This window comes from Syngnathus leptorhynchus, chromosome 13 (assembly GCF_054491065.1).
Source record: "Syngnathus leptorhynchus isolate UIUO chromosome 13, UIUO_Slep, whole genome shotgun sequence".
NCBI classification, from domain to species: Eukaryota; Metazoa; Chordata; class Actinopteri; order Syngnathiformes; family Syngnathidae; genus Syngnathus; species Syngnathus leptorhynchus.
The window spans coordinates 2645278-2663636 of record NC_141207.1 but is presented as its reverse complement, the minus strand read 5'-3'; the positions used below and the strand labels follow the sequence as shown (position 1 = coordinate 2663636).

The 18359-nt window shown below is 40.3% G+C and overlaps 2 protein-coding genes across 4 annotated transcripts; both read right to left on the bottom strand.

Annotated features, from left to right (window-relative positions):
* Nucleotides 1–154: 154 nt before the first annotated feature.
* Nucleotides 155–13372, bottom strand: kif14 (kinesin family member 14). Of its 2 annotated transcripts, none has more exons than XM_085928700.1 (29): nt 12151–13372; nt 11650–11904; nt 11433–11520; nt 11047–11145; nt 10859–10911; nt 10744–10774; nt 10407–10514; nt 10173–10289; nt 9879–9997; nt 9390–9562; nt 8467–8614; nt 8062–8125; nt 7801–7985; nt 7442–7544; nt 7150–7307; nt 6724–6871; nt 6356–6502; nt 5933–6065; nt 5552–5645; nt 5071–5212; nt 4571–4677; nt 4180–4280; nt 3669–3899; nt 3157–3344; nt 2567–2719; nt 1911–2033; nt 1738–1812; nt 966–1119; nt 155–811 (listed from the first exon to the last, which is right to left on the bottom strand). In XM_085928700.1, the coding sequence occupies exons 1-29, from the start codon at nt 13161–13163 to the stop codon at nt 453–455; spliced, it is 4869 nt and encodes a 1622-aa protein (XP_085784826.1). In that variant the 5' UTR covers nt 13164–13372; the 3' UTR covers nt 155–452. The 2 variants fall into 2 exon arrangements, with proteins under 2 accessions (XP_085784826.1, XP_085784827.1); XM_085928701.1 differs by having other exon boundaries at nt 966–1116.
* A 341-nt stretch (nt 13373–13713) lies between these two features.
* On the bottom strand, nt 13714–17472 carry ddx59 (DEAD (Asp-Glu-Ala-Asp) box polypeptide 59). 2 transcript variants are annotated; one of them, XM_085929063.1, is made up of 8 exons: nt 17310–17472; nt 16095–17028; nt 15826–16008; nt 15617–15706; nt 15277–15528; nt 14531–14683; nt 14225–14353; nt 13714–14146 (listed from the first exon to the last, which is right to left on the bottom strand). In XM_085929063.1, exons 2-8 carry the CDS (start codon nt 17010–17012, stop codon nt 13889–13891), a joined length of 1983 nt encoding a protein of 660 aa, XP_085785189.1. In that variant the 5' UTR covers nt 17013–17028; nt 17310–17472; the 3' UTR covers nt 13714–13888. The 2 variants fall into 2 exon arrangements, with proteins under 2 accessions (XP_085785189.1, XP_085785190.1); XM_085929064.1 differs by having other exon boundaries at nt 13714–14054; nt 17310–17465.
* Nucleotides 17473–18359: the final 887 nt, after the last annotated feature.

Here is an 18359-nt window from a genome sequence, read left to right as displayed (position 1 = left end):
TACGTCATTCAAGGAGCATTCATCATTTGTACGGCTTCCTTCTTGGCGCTTATTTTCTCAGCAACATGTTTGTAATCACTTGCTCAAATGCGCCGGAATACACACTTTTAAATGTATTTATAAAAACAAAACCACAGAGAGGAAGAGTGCAACATTGTCATTTTAATACATTTTATTGCTCGCACAAAATAGCAACATATCAGGAGATATTTTTATATTATATCCAAAGTCTTACAAACGATACATGCATGTTCCGTAGAAAAGAAACACATTTTGAAATATATAAAAAAAAAAAAAAAAAAACTGAGTGCAAATATATTTTGTGTTGATTTGGATGGAGCAACACAAGCAGTGGCAGCTGTCTCTGTTGCCAAGACTATTATGTTAAGATAAAAATAATAATAAAGCTCCTATACTGTATTAAAGCTAAATTTCCACTCTCAACATGGCTGTTACACCCAACGTGGGCTACCACTGGACGTAACACCCGCAGGGAGGGAATATACAAGATTATTAATGCCTCGACTTCTGTTGTGAGGAGCTGTACCGCATTCAGTCAGATCATCTATGCTTTCTTCTGACGTGACGGCGTTCTTGCTCTGAACAGCTTCCGGCTGATCCCAGGGCAAAGTCAGAGACTGCAGGGCACAGTGCAGCTCATCTTGTGCAGCCATCAGAGTTTGGCCAGAGGGGGGATGTAGAGAAAGCCCGACCGCTTCCTTGGAGAGACCGCTGATAATCTCATCAAGAGTCTTGGCAGTGGAAGAGATGAGCTCTCTACAGCTGCTCAACCCAGAGTGTCTATCTTTACCTGGGGAATGATTGCAAGCATTTAAGATTGTAAATTATTGACAGCAATTGTCAACATTGTGAAAGTGAATAAGGTTTTGATTTCCATGTCAAAAATGTTTGACGGGCTTTTTTCATATACACACATGGCAGGTGGCATCCGTAAGAACTCTCACCTCTCAGAGTGTTGGACAAAGAGCTGTGCAGCTGCTTGATAGCTTGGTCCAAATTGAACAATGTGGCTGCTGTAGCCCTCAAAGTCTGCAATTTGGAAGCTGAAGCATTGTCCTCGCTTTCCTCGACGTCTTGTGGGTCATTTTCACGCCGCTGCTGAACACCATAAACATAGCACCCCGCACAACCCCAAAATATAACTATATATATATATATGTATATATACACACATTAATAAAAAAAGAAAATGCTCTCTACATGGACGTACAAGCTGTGCAAGTATTTGCTTCAACTTTAACTCAGTTGAGCTGCCTTGACAACAATGCAATGACATATGGGTATTAAAAATGGCCCTGGGACTGAATGTGTCAATGGAAGGAGTACATAATTGAATTTCAATAAATAAAAGCTAATTTGTTCAACAAAGATAACGTGTGTTGACTGGAAGCGATCCCACTTCATTTATCACCTTAATTAACTAAATGTTTAGCGACAACAGAGATGAGCCTTCTGAGCATTCAGCTCTACACTGACAATAAAGGATGAGTGCCACCTTTGATGGATCTCTGTGAAATTTGATTATTAGCGTAGTGCCAAGTGTGAGCAGGATTGGATGATAAGCTTTACTCACAAACCCTTGCTGTATGCACAGTTTACAGCATATATTCCCTTTTTTCTTAATTATTATGAAAGAAATGATTATGCTTGAAAAAAATAAATGTCAACACACATTTGTCATGACAGGAGCTTAATCTGAGTTGAGTTCAAACTCACCATGATGCAACGATGGATGTACTTCTGCATGCAGCGGGCTAAATCAAGTGCCTTGGACTTGAGGCCCTGCAGCACCTGTGAATAGATCATGGTAAATGTTTACCTGGATTTTACTTGTTAGATGATTACAAGGAGCTAATCACATCACAACTATTTTTTTTTTTCAATCTTACTGGGTTCTTGGGATGAGCGAACTGAGCCGCTCTCTGTATTTCCTTGGTGGAGATGAGACTTTCTTCCAAGATGGAGTGTACACCTTTATTTGTTCCTTTCATCAGATATGCTACATATGATACCTGAAAATAGGTTTTATAATGTTTTTATGGACAACATTCACATCAGACAATGCCTGTCTAAAAAGCACAATTTCCCTCTGTGACAAATTATTTTAATTTGGATTAGCACCAGAGATATTTATTTCATGAGGAGGAGTCATGTAGTATTGGCTCATAAATTAAGTAAAATACCTTTGAATTTAAAATCCACCAAAATAGGGAAAATACTGTACATTTTCACTTCCTATGTATATAACAAATAAGATACAAATGCGTAGATCCAAGCAATGAATGAAAGAAAAAAAAAACCCGATGGGATTGCATATGTAACATTCTTAAAAGCTGATATACTTAGTTAGTATGCACGCTGCAATTTCAATTAGTTAAATGGTATTTTAATTCAATAACATCACACATTCCAATACTTTTTTTTACCTCGGAGCTCCATACAGCTAATGTTCTATTCCTCTGTAATGTTTAATCTGATCTTAATTACGGCAAATCCCAGAGACAGACAGAGACAGATGCTACTATGGTATTAATGGAATTGTTACCTTGCCTGTGGCCTGGAAACCCAACTCCATAACACTAAGTGGCATGCCAGACAACACCGCCAGGTGGCTAAGTGCAAGCAATGCTGCACGCAGGCACTGTCCACTCTTTCTTCGTGCTTCGCCCACCATTGACGTGATCTCAGATTCGCAACCCTAAACGAGGAGATTTTCATTTTCAGTAAACATCGAGTAAGCCCTACCAGATGGAATTTGAATATATTTAGTCGTGAATCAATGAAAACAAGCGAACAAATGGGTGGAATGTTCTGCGGGGCTTTTTAAATAAATGAAAACATGTAGAAAAAACTTGGATGTAGAAGAAATTTGTGTTTAGGTACTGAGGCTTATAAGGAAATTAGATTCATTTTCCATATATTCATGTTCTGTTTGAGGCTCAAGGTTCACAATTCCCTCTGCTTAGTCATTTCCATAGACACAGCTCAAACAGCTCAGAGCCAAGACCCGTCAATCAAGGTTTTGAATTTTTATGAACCAGCCTATGCCAAAAATCAAAATTATTTGCCACCTAAGATTTTTCTCACTCAATTAATTGAAATACAAGACTAAAAAGTGAATTCATGTATAGTCACTTGAATGAGCAGCTGCAGATATCCTCCCATCTTCTTCACTTGGCTCTTGAGTTCTTCAGCGAGTGTGTAGAGTAGGCCAGAGGAGGCTTTCACACGAGCCAACCACTGTGTGATGACAAACACTGCGCTCTCGGTAGCTGCGGTGGCCTTGATCAGTTGAGTCTGGGCCGACAAGTTGCACACAAACACTACGTAGAGGGGGGAGGATAAGTGAAGATTAGAAATGTCTTTCAATTGTCTTGATGTAAAAATTCTTTCCTTACTATTTATTACATGCGTTAACTTTATATTACTTCACTATCAGTAGACTGACGTGTTTTTGTTTTGTCTTTTCAGCAAAATAGGTTTCAGAATTACTCTAGGGCATGATGAATTTATACGAGCATATACTGGGCTCCTGAAATTTGGGTTTCAATGTGAAATTGCCACTCTGCTTCATATGAATGAAAATTTGTTTTGTTCTGACTGTTGATCAGCCATAAAACAAATATGAACAAGCGTGGTTGACTCACCATTCTCTTGGCTGTCATCATCTAAGCTGTCGTACACATCAGATATGGTCTGGATAGCTGTGTATACCCAGTGCAAATCTGACGCCAACCTATCAGCCAAGCTTTCTTCAGCTCCTCCAAAGCCGCGTAAGCGGGCAACTGATTGGCCCACCAGCTCCTTGCAAATACCAGGCAATGAAGATTCAGTGCTTCTGGAATGTGTAGAGGGTGGTGTGGCAACACCCATTAACCCTGGGACAAACACAGAGATCACTTGGGGTGTGAAAACATGACTTCATCAGACATGACACTCAATTTGTCATATTGTCTTCCGGGACTCTGTTTTTACTTCAAGTGGCAACACCCTTTGGATCACATGTTATCGTTTAAAAAAAGATGCAGCGGCGACCGAGTTTGGGAATATTTATTTTCCTGATTCCCAGACTACACCAGGGAAACCGACTGGTGAGCCTTATGCATTTAAATTGTGAAAACAGAGGGGAAAAAAGTCATTTTGGATCATCAGACTTACCATCAGAGTGGGAGGAGCCCTGAAGAAGACTCTGAATGGGATGAATACGGATCTCATAAAGACGCCCTGAAAGTCTCTTGCTCTTTAATAAACTTCTGCTCCTAAAAAAAACAAAAAACAAAAACGAAGTAATGTATGAATATGTAACTTATTATGAACATAGCATGATTATGAACCTTTGTAATGAGGCCCATCTAAACAGTTGCACCAAAATAGAAGAAAATTATAACAGTTTTTCACCAAGAGACATTTTTATGTTAGTCAGGTATTTTTGGAGGCAGCCAGACACATCCATCCAACTTTCAGCTGCCTCCAGCACTAAAATTTTGAACTTCATGATGTCATCAACGCATGTTTGGGATAAACCAAACCGAAGGATGTTGAATATTACCTTCGACGTGAAAAGGTGGAAGATGAGGCAGAGGAAGATGATATATCTTGCTCCCACTCATCATCAGGGGCATAGAACACGTCATCCTCTTTAGAAGCCGGATCACCCTACGGAGAAAATGAAATTACAGCTGAGACACACAACTGGCAAATCTATTGGTGAAGAATATCAACATACGGTAAAAATGCTTTTGTAACACTAGACAATATTGAACTTTACGATGAATGCCAATTGGAAATGTTAAAAAGTTATGAGTTCTATAAAGTAGATCTAGGGCACAACTGGATTGGCACTTCATAAAATATTGTTTGAATTGAGGTTTTTAAGTTGGCTTGTTTGTCTCTCCAGTATGTCACCAATATTGTAAGCAGTGAAATCTGGTAACTGTTAAAGAAAAGAGAAATATGGACTCATGAAGTAAATCCGAGTTTGAACATCTGGCTGCTGTGTGGACCATTCTTTCGGAGAACCATCCAGATATTTCATCCTTAAAAATTAACCTGTTCCATTTCTCTCATAGCAGCCAAGTTGTTTTGAAACTTGTCCAGGCTCCAGAAAGTAGAAATCCCCAGCTTTGTGTTTTGGACCCGTACTTGAACAACATCCCCTTGGTCTGGGTGGCCATTGTCAGAGCTCTCGTGTCTACAAACACAGTAATATCACAATCTCACTGGCACTGCCACAAACAACCAAATACCGTATTTTCCGGACTATAAGGCGCACCTTCAATGAATGGCCCATTTTAAAACGTTGTCCTTATATAAGGCGCACCGGACTATAAGGCACACCATTAATGAATCATGTCAGATTTTTAATCCAAATCAAATCATTCTCCAAACAGATTGCCAAACAGAACAAGTGAACTAGTATTATATCGGCTACCATATAGTGCAGGACAATAGTGAATAAGGGGATAGTGGATAAAGGGGGACATTTGGCCTTAGATTTTTTTTGGGGGTGTACTGTCGTGATCTCGTATACCTGCTGAAGACGGTGTTTTTGTTCAAGTTAGCACTGATCTTATTGGCTTCTTCAACCATCAAGGAGAGTTTCATCGCATCCCAGCGTGGAGACACTGCAATAAAGACATGACACAGTGCTTCTCTTGATAAACAAAAAAATAATATTTGATTATTCTATTGGATCGCATAATAGTTAGGAAAAAATAATAAAATAGATTTTTACTATGATACCCATCACCATTAAAACATGAGCGTAAATAGTATCTTTTTTTTTTATCAGATTCTAGAGAGGAACTATACTGTACGCAGTGGTTCCGAGGCAAAAACAATGACTCGCGCTACTCTATCCAAAACTGAGCTTGAGGTGGGCAGTCACTAGTGAGCCTCAAAAATGACTCACCATCTCGTGGAGTGTGGATTAACCTCATTGCCCGTTTCCGCTGGATTTCTTCAAGCTCTTTGCTGAGCTTTCTCTTCTCAACTTCCAATGCCTCAACAATCTTTGCTTGACACACATGGTGTTCCTCCATCACCTTAAATAAATAATGATGATTATTTGAATTGCATGGTGTGATGTCTCAATTTCACTTAGGTTGTGATATTGAAAGAGAACCAAGACAACATTGTTTCACTTTAATCACATACATATGGACCCTGTTTCTAACCTTAAGACATAGCTCCTTGTGAAACTGTTATTTAAAAACTGCCCATAATGATCTGTGTGGGAGTATTTTTCCACATTCTGGTGGTGCAAAATCTGTGTTGCACAATACAAGCCAGCTTTCCATTTTCAAGTCAAAGTGTTAGTCTACTACACCCTGACCTGGGCCTCCATGTGTAGACGGAGGCGTTTCTTCTGGGAGTCCACCTCTTGCTCCAACTCCTTATTTGCCATCTTCAGTTCTTCCATCTGGCTGGCTACCCTTTGCTGGTCGAGGTCCTGGAGACGCTTACGCTCATTTTCCTCGTTCTGAGTGAATGACATTTTTTGTATAACTTAGGACATGTGGAAAAGGCTGAGCAAGCATATTGAACTCTGTCAAAAGACAACTGGTTCTAAATGAACAGTACATGCAGGTGGTTCAAAAAGGAAAAAAAAGAAATCATTAAAATCACAATTATTGCAACTAGAAAAAAAAAAAAAATGTGAAGAGTGTAAATGAATTTTTCCAAATAAAAATTTGCCTGTACCAGCACTTTTTCCATTGCTTGGATCTTGTTCTCATAAAGGGCTTTCTGGTCAGAAAGCTCTTTTTGGGCAACCTCTTTGGCCATCTGGATACCCTGCATCATTTCCTCTTTGGCCTTCATTTGAGCCTCTTCAATTTCTGCCTCCAGCCTGGGATAACAAAATAAGACATAGAAGGGAGTGGAAAAACTGACACTAAACTAACACTGAACAGTGTGTTAAAAATGTATACAGTGGACTGGCATCAACACATTCCTGGGTGATTTATTCTTTTTATTTTCTGAACATTTAGGGTTTAAAAAAAAAATAATAATCAAAATGTTCTTTAAGGTATTCATAAAGGGCATCACTTTTATATGGATTTTTGCTATTCACGGGCTGGCCTGATCCCTAATCGCCTACAATTGCTCTGTGCCCTTCTCACTTACTTTGCTCTTTGAGCTGCAAGCAATTCATTTTTGGCAAACTCAAAATCTTTATGGCCGTCGCCTGCACCAGTCCAACATGATACGCGCTTTCCACTCTGCACCTCTGCGGGATGGTTGAAACGCAAGTAATGGTCTCCACCCAGAATCACCCTGTCTCCCTGCCGACAGAAATTAAGAAATACATTTACAGTATTTATAAAATACTAGATAGGTTGGTAAACTGTTTTAATATGTATCATAAATAGTTTGCTTAGAGTAAAAATCTATTTCAAATGCAATATTGCATACTTACGTGGTGCAAAATAGTTGATTCTGATATTAAATTTCCATTCACAAAGGTCTTGGCATTTTCCATGGGTGTGATGCTGACGGTACCATGGGCGTTTGTTATAATGCTGTAACAAGAAACAAAGTCATTCGTTTTTAAGGCTAAAAATCTTATCAAGTTGGGACATGACCCTGGAAAAAAAAATACTGTACGTGGGTATATTTCTCAAAAACATTAATTACTATAGTTGTTGGTAGTCTAAATTTGCAGAGACTCAAGGTGTGGTACTGACATTTTGGCTGGCAAATTTAGTTACTTAACAGGACCTCATCTTGAGTAGGTGTGCATTGATGTGGCTGATAAGTATTTGCGTTTGTTCTCACCAATGCTGGTCAGCAATGAGGGCGCCAGTCAGCTGAATGTCATGTGTGCAGTCAAACTTGAGTTTGCCAACTGTCGTTCGCCCCTCTTTAATCATGTAGAGAAGCATCTCAGACAGCTGAGGGTCTTCATTCAAGTTAACCAGATTGGGGAGACGGTTATCCACTTTGAATGTCACGCCTGATTTCTGTAGACAAGGAGAACAAAAAAATAGTACAGCATATCATTTACGGCCAGTGGACTTTCTTTGCGGAGCAACATACCTGTAACTCTTTGGTTTCTTCACGTTTGCGAATTTCAGCTTGCTCGAGTTTCTCTCGCCATTTCCTATAGTTTGTTTTTAATAAGAAAAGAAATAAAGCGAATCGTTTTATGTGAGAGCTTCTTAAGTATCCCAAATCATCCCGAGTTCTGCTTTTTTTTTTTTTTAAGTTAAAAATCAAAAGCTTAGTTTTGTATTGAAAAGAGGGAAATGATACAATATCAATATTGCTTTTCATTGTTGATTGCGTGGACCACATTTTTCAAAACAAACACATTGGGCACTAAGCAAAAAGAACCTCAGTAAATGTGGACATCCCAATATGATATTTTGGAAATAGTTGTTTTTGTGTTGTTGCATCAGTCGATAAAATAATAAAATCAATGGTAATCAAAGTAATGCTGACCTGTTGGCCTCTACCATCTCTTGCTCTTGCTGGCAAAGTTTGTTCTTCAGAGAACTGATCTCTTGCTGGAAGAGCCTGACCCGCTCTGGTTCAACACCACGGATGCTCGCTTGCGCGGCTCGCAGCTTCTCCACTTCCGCCTTCAACTCTGAGCAACACGACAAAAATGTATTTATATCTAGAGGGATTTAATCATAAAGTTACTCAACAGGTGACTCCAGATAAAGTTTAGCCCATCAAAAGAACATTATGGACCTAACATTGACCCAAATTGTAACCTCAGACTCACATCCACTATGATTTTCATACTGTGTCAGGGGACGTGAGCGAAATCCACAGCATTAGCTCCCCTTCGTGCTAAAAATGTCAAACGGGAGTCTGATGATCTAATGAAAAATAATACTTGCATGACAGTTATCCGCCATGTGCGGCTGACAGTGCATAAATATGGCCCGGAGGCAAGGTCAGGGCCCGGCCCTTAATTGAAGTGGGTAGGGCATAAGCTGGTGATGGATAGATGGGCAGACAGGAGGGCATGTGGGAGAGAGGGGAGATCAAGAGCAAGACATAAACAGGAAAGTAAAGATTCTCATATGAAGAAAGGGAATGAGAAGAATATTCAGAGGCAGAGACGGCCAAAGTGGAGTGGCGGATGGAAGGTCAGAAAGGGCCCTACATTCTAAAAGAACAAGTTGCACAACTGAGAAAACAAAAAGAAAGGAATTGGAGCAAAACAAAGTACAGTGCATGAGAAGATAAACATTGGTTTCCCCCGAGCAGCGAGGTGTGAGTTGTAACACAGATCACACAACTGCTCACCCACACAACCTGCATGGTGATAACAATCCATTCACTCAAATCACTGCAGCCCAGAGGTCTACAAATTCAAGTAGGCACTAAATTGCATCAAGAGTATATCTGACCTCGGATGAGCTTTGCATTCGTGTCCTCGTTGACCTTGGCCACATTTATGATTGTGCGAGCCTGTTGAGCGTAGCGCAGCGTGCTTAAGCTTTCCTCCACGTTGCTTCCGGCTGGACTCAGCGTGGCAATCATGGCCGTCTTAGAGTTACCGCCCAGACTCTCTTTTAGCAGCCTGATCAAGAAGTAAAGGTGATTGTAGGGGAGATCTTCCCACTAAACCCTCTGCACAAAATGTATGCAAGTTTTTTGTAATCACTGTTTTGTATATTTAAGTTGTGAGAGGAGAATAACATTACCCTAAATGGCAACAATAAATAAAAATGCAAAAAAAAAAAAAAAAAAAAACATGAGGCAAGTCAGTATAAAGGACTGGGTGAAAATCTCAACTATTGTGGAGATAAATATAAATAAATAAATGCTCGACTGGGGTTGCAGTTGAATTTCCGAACAGAATCAATCAAATATATATAAAAAAAAAGTGCTCTCACCATGTGAGGACAGACTCTCTGTAGGGTATAAAAACCTTCTTCTTTGTTAATGCTTGATCAGCCAGTGCGGAGATGACTTTTCCAAGTGTCAGCAGAGATTTGTTTATGCTAGCACCCTCCTAAAAGAATACAAAAAAATTCTCCTCATTATTTTGGTGGAAAACAATTATCCCCAACAGAAACAGGTTTATGATAGTAAAGAAGGCACGAATAATGAATCCAAAATATATATATTACCTTTTCATTGGTGATAATAAAATTACAAATAGAAATTATGATATTGGCTGTGCGTACCCTGAGTCGATCTCCACTTGTCTGTGCGACGTTAGACCGTTCACTGCCTGCCAAGTCTACCAGGTTGATTCTACTGGTGATATTGTGGTCATGTTCTTCTCCCTCCACCAACTCAGTCTGTGAACCAGCACATGTATCCAAACTCATATTAATGGAATGTAGTAGACCATTTATACACCAAATTTGTTTTTGGGAACTGTGTATGCATTCAAATATGAGAAGGCAGTACTGCACCTTAGTCTGAGTCATCACAAGGGTAAAGACAGAGTGAGATCTGGAGCTTTTATCATTCATCCCAGTGGCGGCTGTTGCTCTCTGCTTGTTTCCTAGTTCAAACCATCCCTGGAAAAATGATACAATCAGTTGGAATTTCATATTATTATTATTATAAAAAATCTTATTTTCAAATGACGACTTCCACAACATTCTTCAGAAATCACATTGTTCCATCACTGGTGCGCTACTTTTAGAACAAGGTCCTTGAGTGAGTACCCAAAAGCGAGTGGTCACAATGTTTGCTGATCTGTTCTAAATTGATATTCACATAAACTTCTAAAATGGTTAAACTTACCTGAATGTCATTGTAAGATTCCACAACATTCCTGTGAAGAAACGAGGCAAGTAATTCTGGTGAGACAAAATGACTAAGAATAAAAAAATATATATATTAAAAAATGGGTTCTTACGCAGATAGCTCTTCAACATAAGGTCCATGGATTGGGTGCTCCCTCACCCTCAACTGAAATAACAAATGCAATTTATTCTAAGACTATAAAAAAGCAACACCAATGATCACATCCATGTTGAAGTGTTTTACTTGAGGCTAGATAAATCTTTGGACAAGGTATAATTTTGCAAACTGCCCAATACTTACGGGCATCCTCCTCTGGTTTGGATCATCTCTGGTCACGAGGAGGTCATGGATCTTCTCATTGTAGACTTCAAAGAAGCTCATCTCTACATGACATTTGACCTGTAAAGTCACAACCAAAGTTAGCTGATAATTTGCCTGTCATGCAATGCCATATAATTTTAGTAAGTAGACATAATTTCTATCCCATTATCTTGGATCACATCAGAAAGCTTTAATTGTCAGCCAACGTAAATTTTCATTTAAACTTTAACGGGAGTTGTGAATGAAGGTGTACCTAATGAAGTGGTTGGCAGATCATGTCATGCAAAATTCTCATACATTCAATATGCAACCAAGCTCTGTTACAGCAAATCAACATGGTAAAAATATTCTAGCCCATAAACTACCTGGTCATTTTCCATGGCGGAAAGCCTCAAAAAAAGTTCCCGGCAGAACCGAGGAATGACTCCAGCCTCCTCTCCAAAGCCCATCATGCTGCCAAACAAACATTTTAAAACAAAAAGCAGATCAGAAAACCTTTCAAGCACAACATTGAAGCACAAAGAAAGGAAACTGAATAGATGAATGAAAATGAATTACTAAGTCTGCCAGAAAAATACCCACGTATATGATTTTCCAGAGCCAGTTTGTCCATATGCAAAGAGGCAGGTGTTAAATCCATCAAAAGCCCGCAGCAGCAGCGGTTTTGCCAAAGTATCGTACACCATCTGCTGGCTGGCGAAGGAGGCATCACTCGGATCCACAGAGCACAAAGAGAAGTCAAAGGTGAAGGAATAACTCTGTTTTGAGTCTGGATGTTGCACAACTGTCTCCTGGCCACTCATGAAGATCACCTGTGAGGCCTTTTCGGCCTTCTCCCTAGGATGGATGAGAAACACATGGTGGTTTTCCAGCTAGGACAGTGTGGAGTAAAGCACACATTGAAAATATTTAAAACCAGTAATTATGGATTTTAGTTATTTTGTGCACTCAATAATTTCATACAGCATCCCAAATCTTTTCAAAGTCAAATTCAAGCATTTTGGATCATCTTTCAGGAAAGGATAGCATCAGGCCTAAATTTAAAAAGCCATTTGTTTTCACAGAATCCATGCAAACACAAACCTGGCATTAAAAGGACGAACACGCACTGCAACAGCCACTGCACTGTTCTCCATCTTTAGTGAGTCTTGTGTCTTGGAGGCCTCACTGGGACGTGGCATGGACTGTTTAGATGCTGCAGCAGACGTGATTGTTGGCATCCTGGTGTTTTCTGGCTTTGAGCATGAGGTCACAGCAGTAGCCCTCATCTGTGATGCCGTGGTTGCTTTAAGCACACCGGTCTTACTTGTTCGAGGAACTGGGATCGGTTTGCTGTCCTCTGCTTGTTTGTTAACTCTGCTTTTGGACCTGTCTGAACTTACTGCTTTGCTCAGTACCGGTTTGGGGATTTCCTTCACACTCAGTCTCTCGAAGACATCTCTCCGTGCGGCGATTTTGACAAACGGTGTCTTTTTAGTTGGGGTTTTGAAGATCTGGGATTGCTCATTGGACGGCCTACCTGTGGAGACTAGTGACTGGGACGAGGAGGATGGCGTCTTGCTGTGACCTTGTGTGGGTTGTGCGGCTTCTCGTCCTTTACTGGCAGAATCTCTCAAGCTAATGGAGCGGTATAAAGTGGAAGTTCTCCCATTGGATTCTTGAAGGATTTTAGGCGTTGTGTGTGAACTGACCACACGCGGTACTGTAGCACTTTTACCCGTGGAGGGCGTCTTGGTCCTCCGTTGCAAGGTCATTCTCTTCTCTAGAGTTGTTACGTTATTTTGGCTTAGCTCCACCGCCGTGTCCTCCGCACTATCAGCTCCGGTCTTTCGCCGTGACCTCCTTTGGAGAGTGAGCCGACCGCGATGGGGTGTCTGTTCGCTTTTTGACAGCGCAGAGATGACATACGTCCGGTTTATGGCGCTGCTTTTATCGCTGTCCGAACACGTAGGGTCTCCGGGTGGTGTCTCATCCTTGGCGAGAGTTTTGACTGCCTTTCTCTCAGCCGAACACTCACTGCCTTGGGTTCTGGTTGTTGACATGAGATGGTCGTAGTAAACTGTGTGCTTTCTCGCCTGCACGCTGAATAGCGACATTTTAACGACTGATGAAAACTAAATGAAAGATCATAGGTTTCCTTAAACGAATCAAAAACGTGCACTTTCAGACAAACGCGTCGCGATGTATTTTAAAAAGACATACAAGTTAATTTTCATAAAGGAAACAATCGTCCGCGGTAAAAACGTTCTTGTTGGATTGTTGTTTACTGCGCTGGTTGTCGCTTCCGCCTTCGCCCGCTTCAATTTCAAATCCAAGACGATAGTGGCGGCTGGTTGGCTACTTAAAAATGACGTCATTTTCACGTGGTGTAATGTAAGCACCACAAGCCGACACTGGGTCGCAGCACCGTACTGCCTGTTAAAAAAAACATTTACTGAGCAAAGTATTTTATGGATGATTTGTTAAAACAAAGCCTGATGGCTCCTCAAGATTTACCGACGAAACAAGTATTTTATGCAAGATTTGATTTTACAACAAGACATGACAAATTGTGGTAAAATATGGGTGGGAACACTCCCTTTTCTAAGTGTTTTTTTATATTTTCTTTTTTTCAACTGCTAGAAATTATTCCTCAACAGCACCATGTGGATGAGACAAGTTTATTACACGTTCCTTTTGTAAGTGATATTCTGTGGTAAACATAAAATACATAATAAATCGAAAGAAAGCATGAGCTGAAGACATAATCACTTTACATACGGCATCTACACAAATACTTTATTAACCACTTAGTCAGCAGAAGGGGCCATTAATTGTAAGATTATTTTTTCCGTCTGTCATGTTTCTTGATAATATCGATGAGGTTATTTTTGTTCACCAGTGTGTCGCCAGGTCCAAACTTGCCTTGTTTTTCTCTTCTTTGCTGCTCATAGAGATGAGGTGAGTTGAGGAGCTGTGGGGGTAGAATGGTTCCTGTTGGTTTGACCCTGTTCACCACCCCCAAAAACAGTCGTTTGTTGTTATTGTTAAGAAAGGTGATGGCGGTTCCCCTGTGTCCCAGACGGCCCGCTCTTCCCACCTAAACGGGAGCAAATATGTCTATGTGCTCAGTTGATTACAATCCAAAACAGAAATTCATTTGTGCAAAATCACTAACCTGATGGACATATTCATCCATGGTGTTCGGCATATCAAAATTAACCACCACTTTGACATTAGCCAAGTCCAGTCCTCTGCCAAGCACGCCGGTACTGATCACCACCTCAAAGTCCCCCTCCAGAAGCCCCTAAAGACACAAACCAACAAACACAGCACTCTTACACATTAAACCAGAATAAAATAACAATGCAACATCTGTATTGTCCAAACGACCAACATGGTTGAACCCAGTCTGGGGGGGGAGAGTGGCGCAGAGGCAATTATCCTCTCAATATTTGTGTGTTCTGAGTGACAGTGGCCTCACCTTGAGGATGCGATTACGTTCCAACTGGCTCTTGTCAGAGTGGATTGCCACTGTATTGAGTCCTGTCACCTTGACAACTGCTTCACATAGCAGATCAGCACCAAGTTTGCAGTCCACAAACACTACCACTGGAGGTTGGTATAACTTGTTGTCCTGTAAAGCCAAATGACAGCTTTGAAAGTTATGAATACAAATCTTCATCCAAAGCATGATTAGACCATGGATTAATTCTATTCTATTCTATATTCTATTTTTGTTCTTCTTCTTATTATTATTATTAAATTAGTTTTCTGAAGTGCTTTTCCATTCATTACAACAATTTCCTCTTTGAGAAGATTAAAAGAACAGAGCAAAATATGTGTGGTAAATTTGCACAGACAATTGACCACCTGTTATTTCACACAATGGTCGAACCAATATATTCCTCAAAAAAAGTAGACTGTTCTTATACGATGCTTTAACAAATGGTCCAAGCATTTCTGGAATTCCTGGAGTCCAGCCTTAAGTCTGGGCACACCCACTTCCTGCACAAAGAGGCCACAGCTACAGCTATGGAAGTCATTATCTGGTCAAGACCAACTTACCTTTTTGGAGAGCAAATTGACTAGCAATTATATTACGGTATATTTAAAAAAAAAAAAAAAAGTGTAATGTAATTATTTATTCTTAGTCCATTTGAGATGTTTTCTGAAAGATTATGAATGCACAAATTCATGAATTGACAACCACTTGTGTGTAGAACCTACATTGAGAATTTCAAACAGCTTCTTCTTCTTCGAGGGTTCCTCAACCCACAGCAGGATCTGTCGGACGTTGGCGCAGGGCTGGTTCTTCTCTCCTACAGCAATACGGATTGGATCACGCACCAGTCGGGCCGCCAGCTCCTCTGTCCCTGTCGGGATGGTGGCTGATGCCAGGAGGGTCTGGTGATCTTCAGGGACATGCTCTAAAACTTCTAGTACCTGCTGCTGGAAGCCCATCTTAAGCATAGTGTCAACCTACAAAATATGTCACAGCAAAAGAAAATTGGACACTAACCGATCTTAGAAGCCACTTACTGTTTCGAATCAGTAGAGTCAATGATACCTCATCAACCACAACAATCTTCACTTTATCCAGCTTTACAGCTTTCTGCTTTAAAATCTCGAGAAGTCGCCCTGGGGTTGCTATGACGATCTACAAAATGATCCAGAGAACACAAGGATGATATTTTCATGTCAAATCATTTTGGGGTGGTCTAAATATGTTCATTGAGAAATGAGGATTGAAGAGAAACATTTGAATTTAATGAATACTTTAATGTTGCGCTTGAGTCGATGAAGCTGAGGAGGTAGAGGCATGCCTCCCACCAGCAGGGCAGTTCTCATATTGGGCAGACCAATCACCACCTCTTTAGCCTGTCTTTCTATCTGTATGGCCAGCTCTCTGGTGGGGGTCAGGATGAGTGCCACTGGGCTGCCCACTCTCTGAGTTTGCTCCTGAAAGAGAAGGTCCACATGGAGAGAACAATAACTTAATGGCAACAGAGAGAATTAAAAGTGAGTGAAGCAATGATCTACTGTACCTTTATTGCCCTCAGGACAACTGGCAGGAGAAAAGCTATAGTCTTGCCAGACCCTGTGTCAGCGCTTGTAATCACATCCCTGCCAGTGAGACCAACAGGCAGCATCTGCATCTGCACTGGCGTAGGCACGTCATAACTAGCTGACTTCAAGTTGGCATTAAGAGTAGCAGGGAAGCCGCAGTGTGCAAATTCTATGATTGGTCTCCTTACATCTCTCCCCTGGGTTTCAATGGCCAGTTCTTTTTTAATATGCTGCACTTGCTCATCAGTTAGCCCTGATATGAACAAATCCTCCTTATAGGAATAGTTTATTTTAAATGTATCTGTAGAGGATGTAGTAAGTTCATCTTGGGGACTTTCTTTATTTGTGTCCTTCTGATAAAAGATTTCTGCCCCAGTCCCGTAGCCCATTTGGGCCAAGTGGCGGGCTTTGCATTCCAGACTGCAAACATCACTGTCAGTGCTGTCACAGATGTACTCTCCATAGCGACCACACATCACACAGATAGGTTCTCCTGGCTCTGCCCATCGCTGATTCTTTTTGAATGACTTCACCGGTTCTTCCTCTTCTTCAGTACCACTTGCAGAACACTCCTGCTCCTCTTCTTGTAATGGGATCTTAACCTCAGCGATGGGGTCCCTACCTTGTTTTACTGCGTTATCTTCAACTTTTTCAGTACCACTTGAAGAACACTCCTGGTCCTCTTGTAATGGGATCTTAACCACAGTGACGGGGTCCCCACACGGTTTTACTGTGTTATCTTCGACTTTGCAGTCTGTGAGCCCTTGGTGAACATGAGTCGTCGAGCCGTCTTCGTCATTGTTCTGGTCCTGATCTGCGTCACCTTTTCTCCTCTTCAAAATATGAGTTCGGTCCTCTGCTGGTCTCTTCACTTTAAGGGCTCTCGGCATAAACATTTTACGGGATATTACTCTGGGAACACAGATAATACACAGCACAATCAATCGTGATTTTTTATATTATAAATGTATACCTCAAGCCGTGTAATTTATGGACTTAATATAATTGAGTGAAAGGTGTATCAGTTTACTCGACGATAAAATTAGGCAATAAGTCGTTACTTGACTGTTTCAGTCTGTAAAGCGTCTCGTGTGCTGTTGCTGAAGTAGCTAATCCCAGTAATCACAAAGGAAGAGTAAATAACTAGTTAAAATCAATGTCATCATGTTGCACTGAATAAAAAGCATACGAACCTGCAACGTTCAGAAGCATCTCCAAATATATAACACTATAAAGTTCCAGAATAAGGTACACCTCTGCTTTTCAAAACAACCAGACCAAAGGCGCAGATTTATGACGTCGATACTTAGCATCCTGGGAACTGTAGTCCATCGAGGGTATCCACGCTGCTTTAGGAAGAAAACAATGTCTGTCGCAATTGAAATATTTTTTTTAGATGCTTTTTACATGTAATACACTTTGAAAAGGCATACATTAGAGATTGTTTGTTCATTTGTATGTTTGTTTTTGTTTTTTATGATTGGTCTTGTTTGTTTGTTTGTTTGTTTGTTTGTTTGTTTGTTTGTTTGTTTGTTTGTTTGTTTGTTTGTTTGTTTGTTTGTTTGTTTGTTTGTTTGTTTGTTAAAGCTACAAACCAAAAATCAAACAAGTCTATCCCGAGTTCAAGTCCTACTCAATTTAAATTCATTGCTCTTTGAGCATTCTTACTAAATGACATTCACAAGGTAGTTTGAGAACATTCAAACTGCAGATTTCCTCTGGACAGAATGAAAGCAGTGTGTGCAATCGTGATAATGTTGTCAACAGTGCTAACTCAATTATGTGGTTACTTTCCATCGGTACTCGGGTTACAACCTCCGTAGCATAAATGTTGCTGTATTGAAGTTTTTTTTTTTTTTTTTTAATTATTTGAGTTAATATAGAGATTCTCAACAAGCCATGCAGTGTGGCGGCAGAAATGATAAAATTTCAGATCATCTGACATTAAATTAATATTTATTGATTAAAATATATCTTTTTAATCTATGACGTATAGTGACAGACAGAACAAATACAGCACTCTTCCTTTGGATGACAGCATGTGCAACAAAGCCTTTCATGCATCAAAATAAAACATGCTTCCTCCAAGCCAGCAATGGGCTCGTTTAAGCAGGCACAGATTTTACAGTGAATAAGTGTATCATTAAGAGTATGCATACTCTTAATGACATCTTCAGTGATGTGCCTTCTTGGCTCAATACATTTTTGAAAACATTTGGTTTCAAACGCAGTGAAAACAAGTA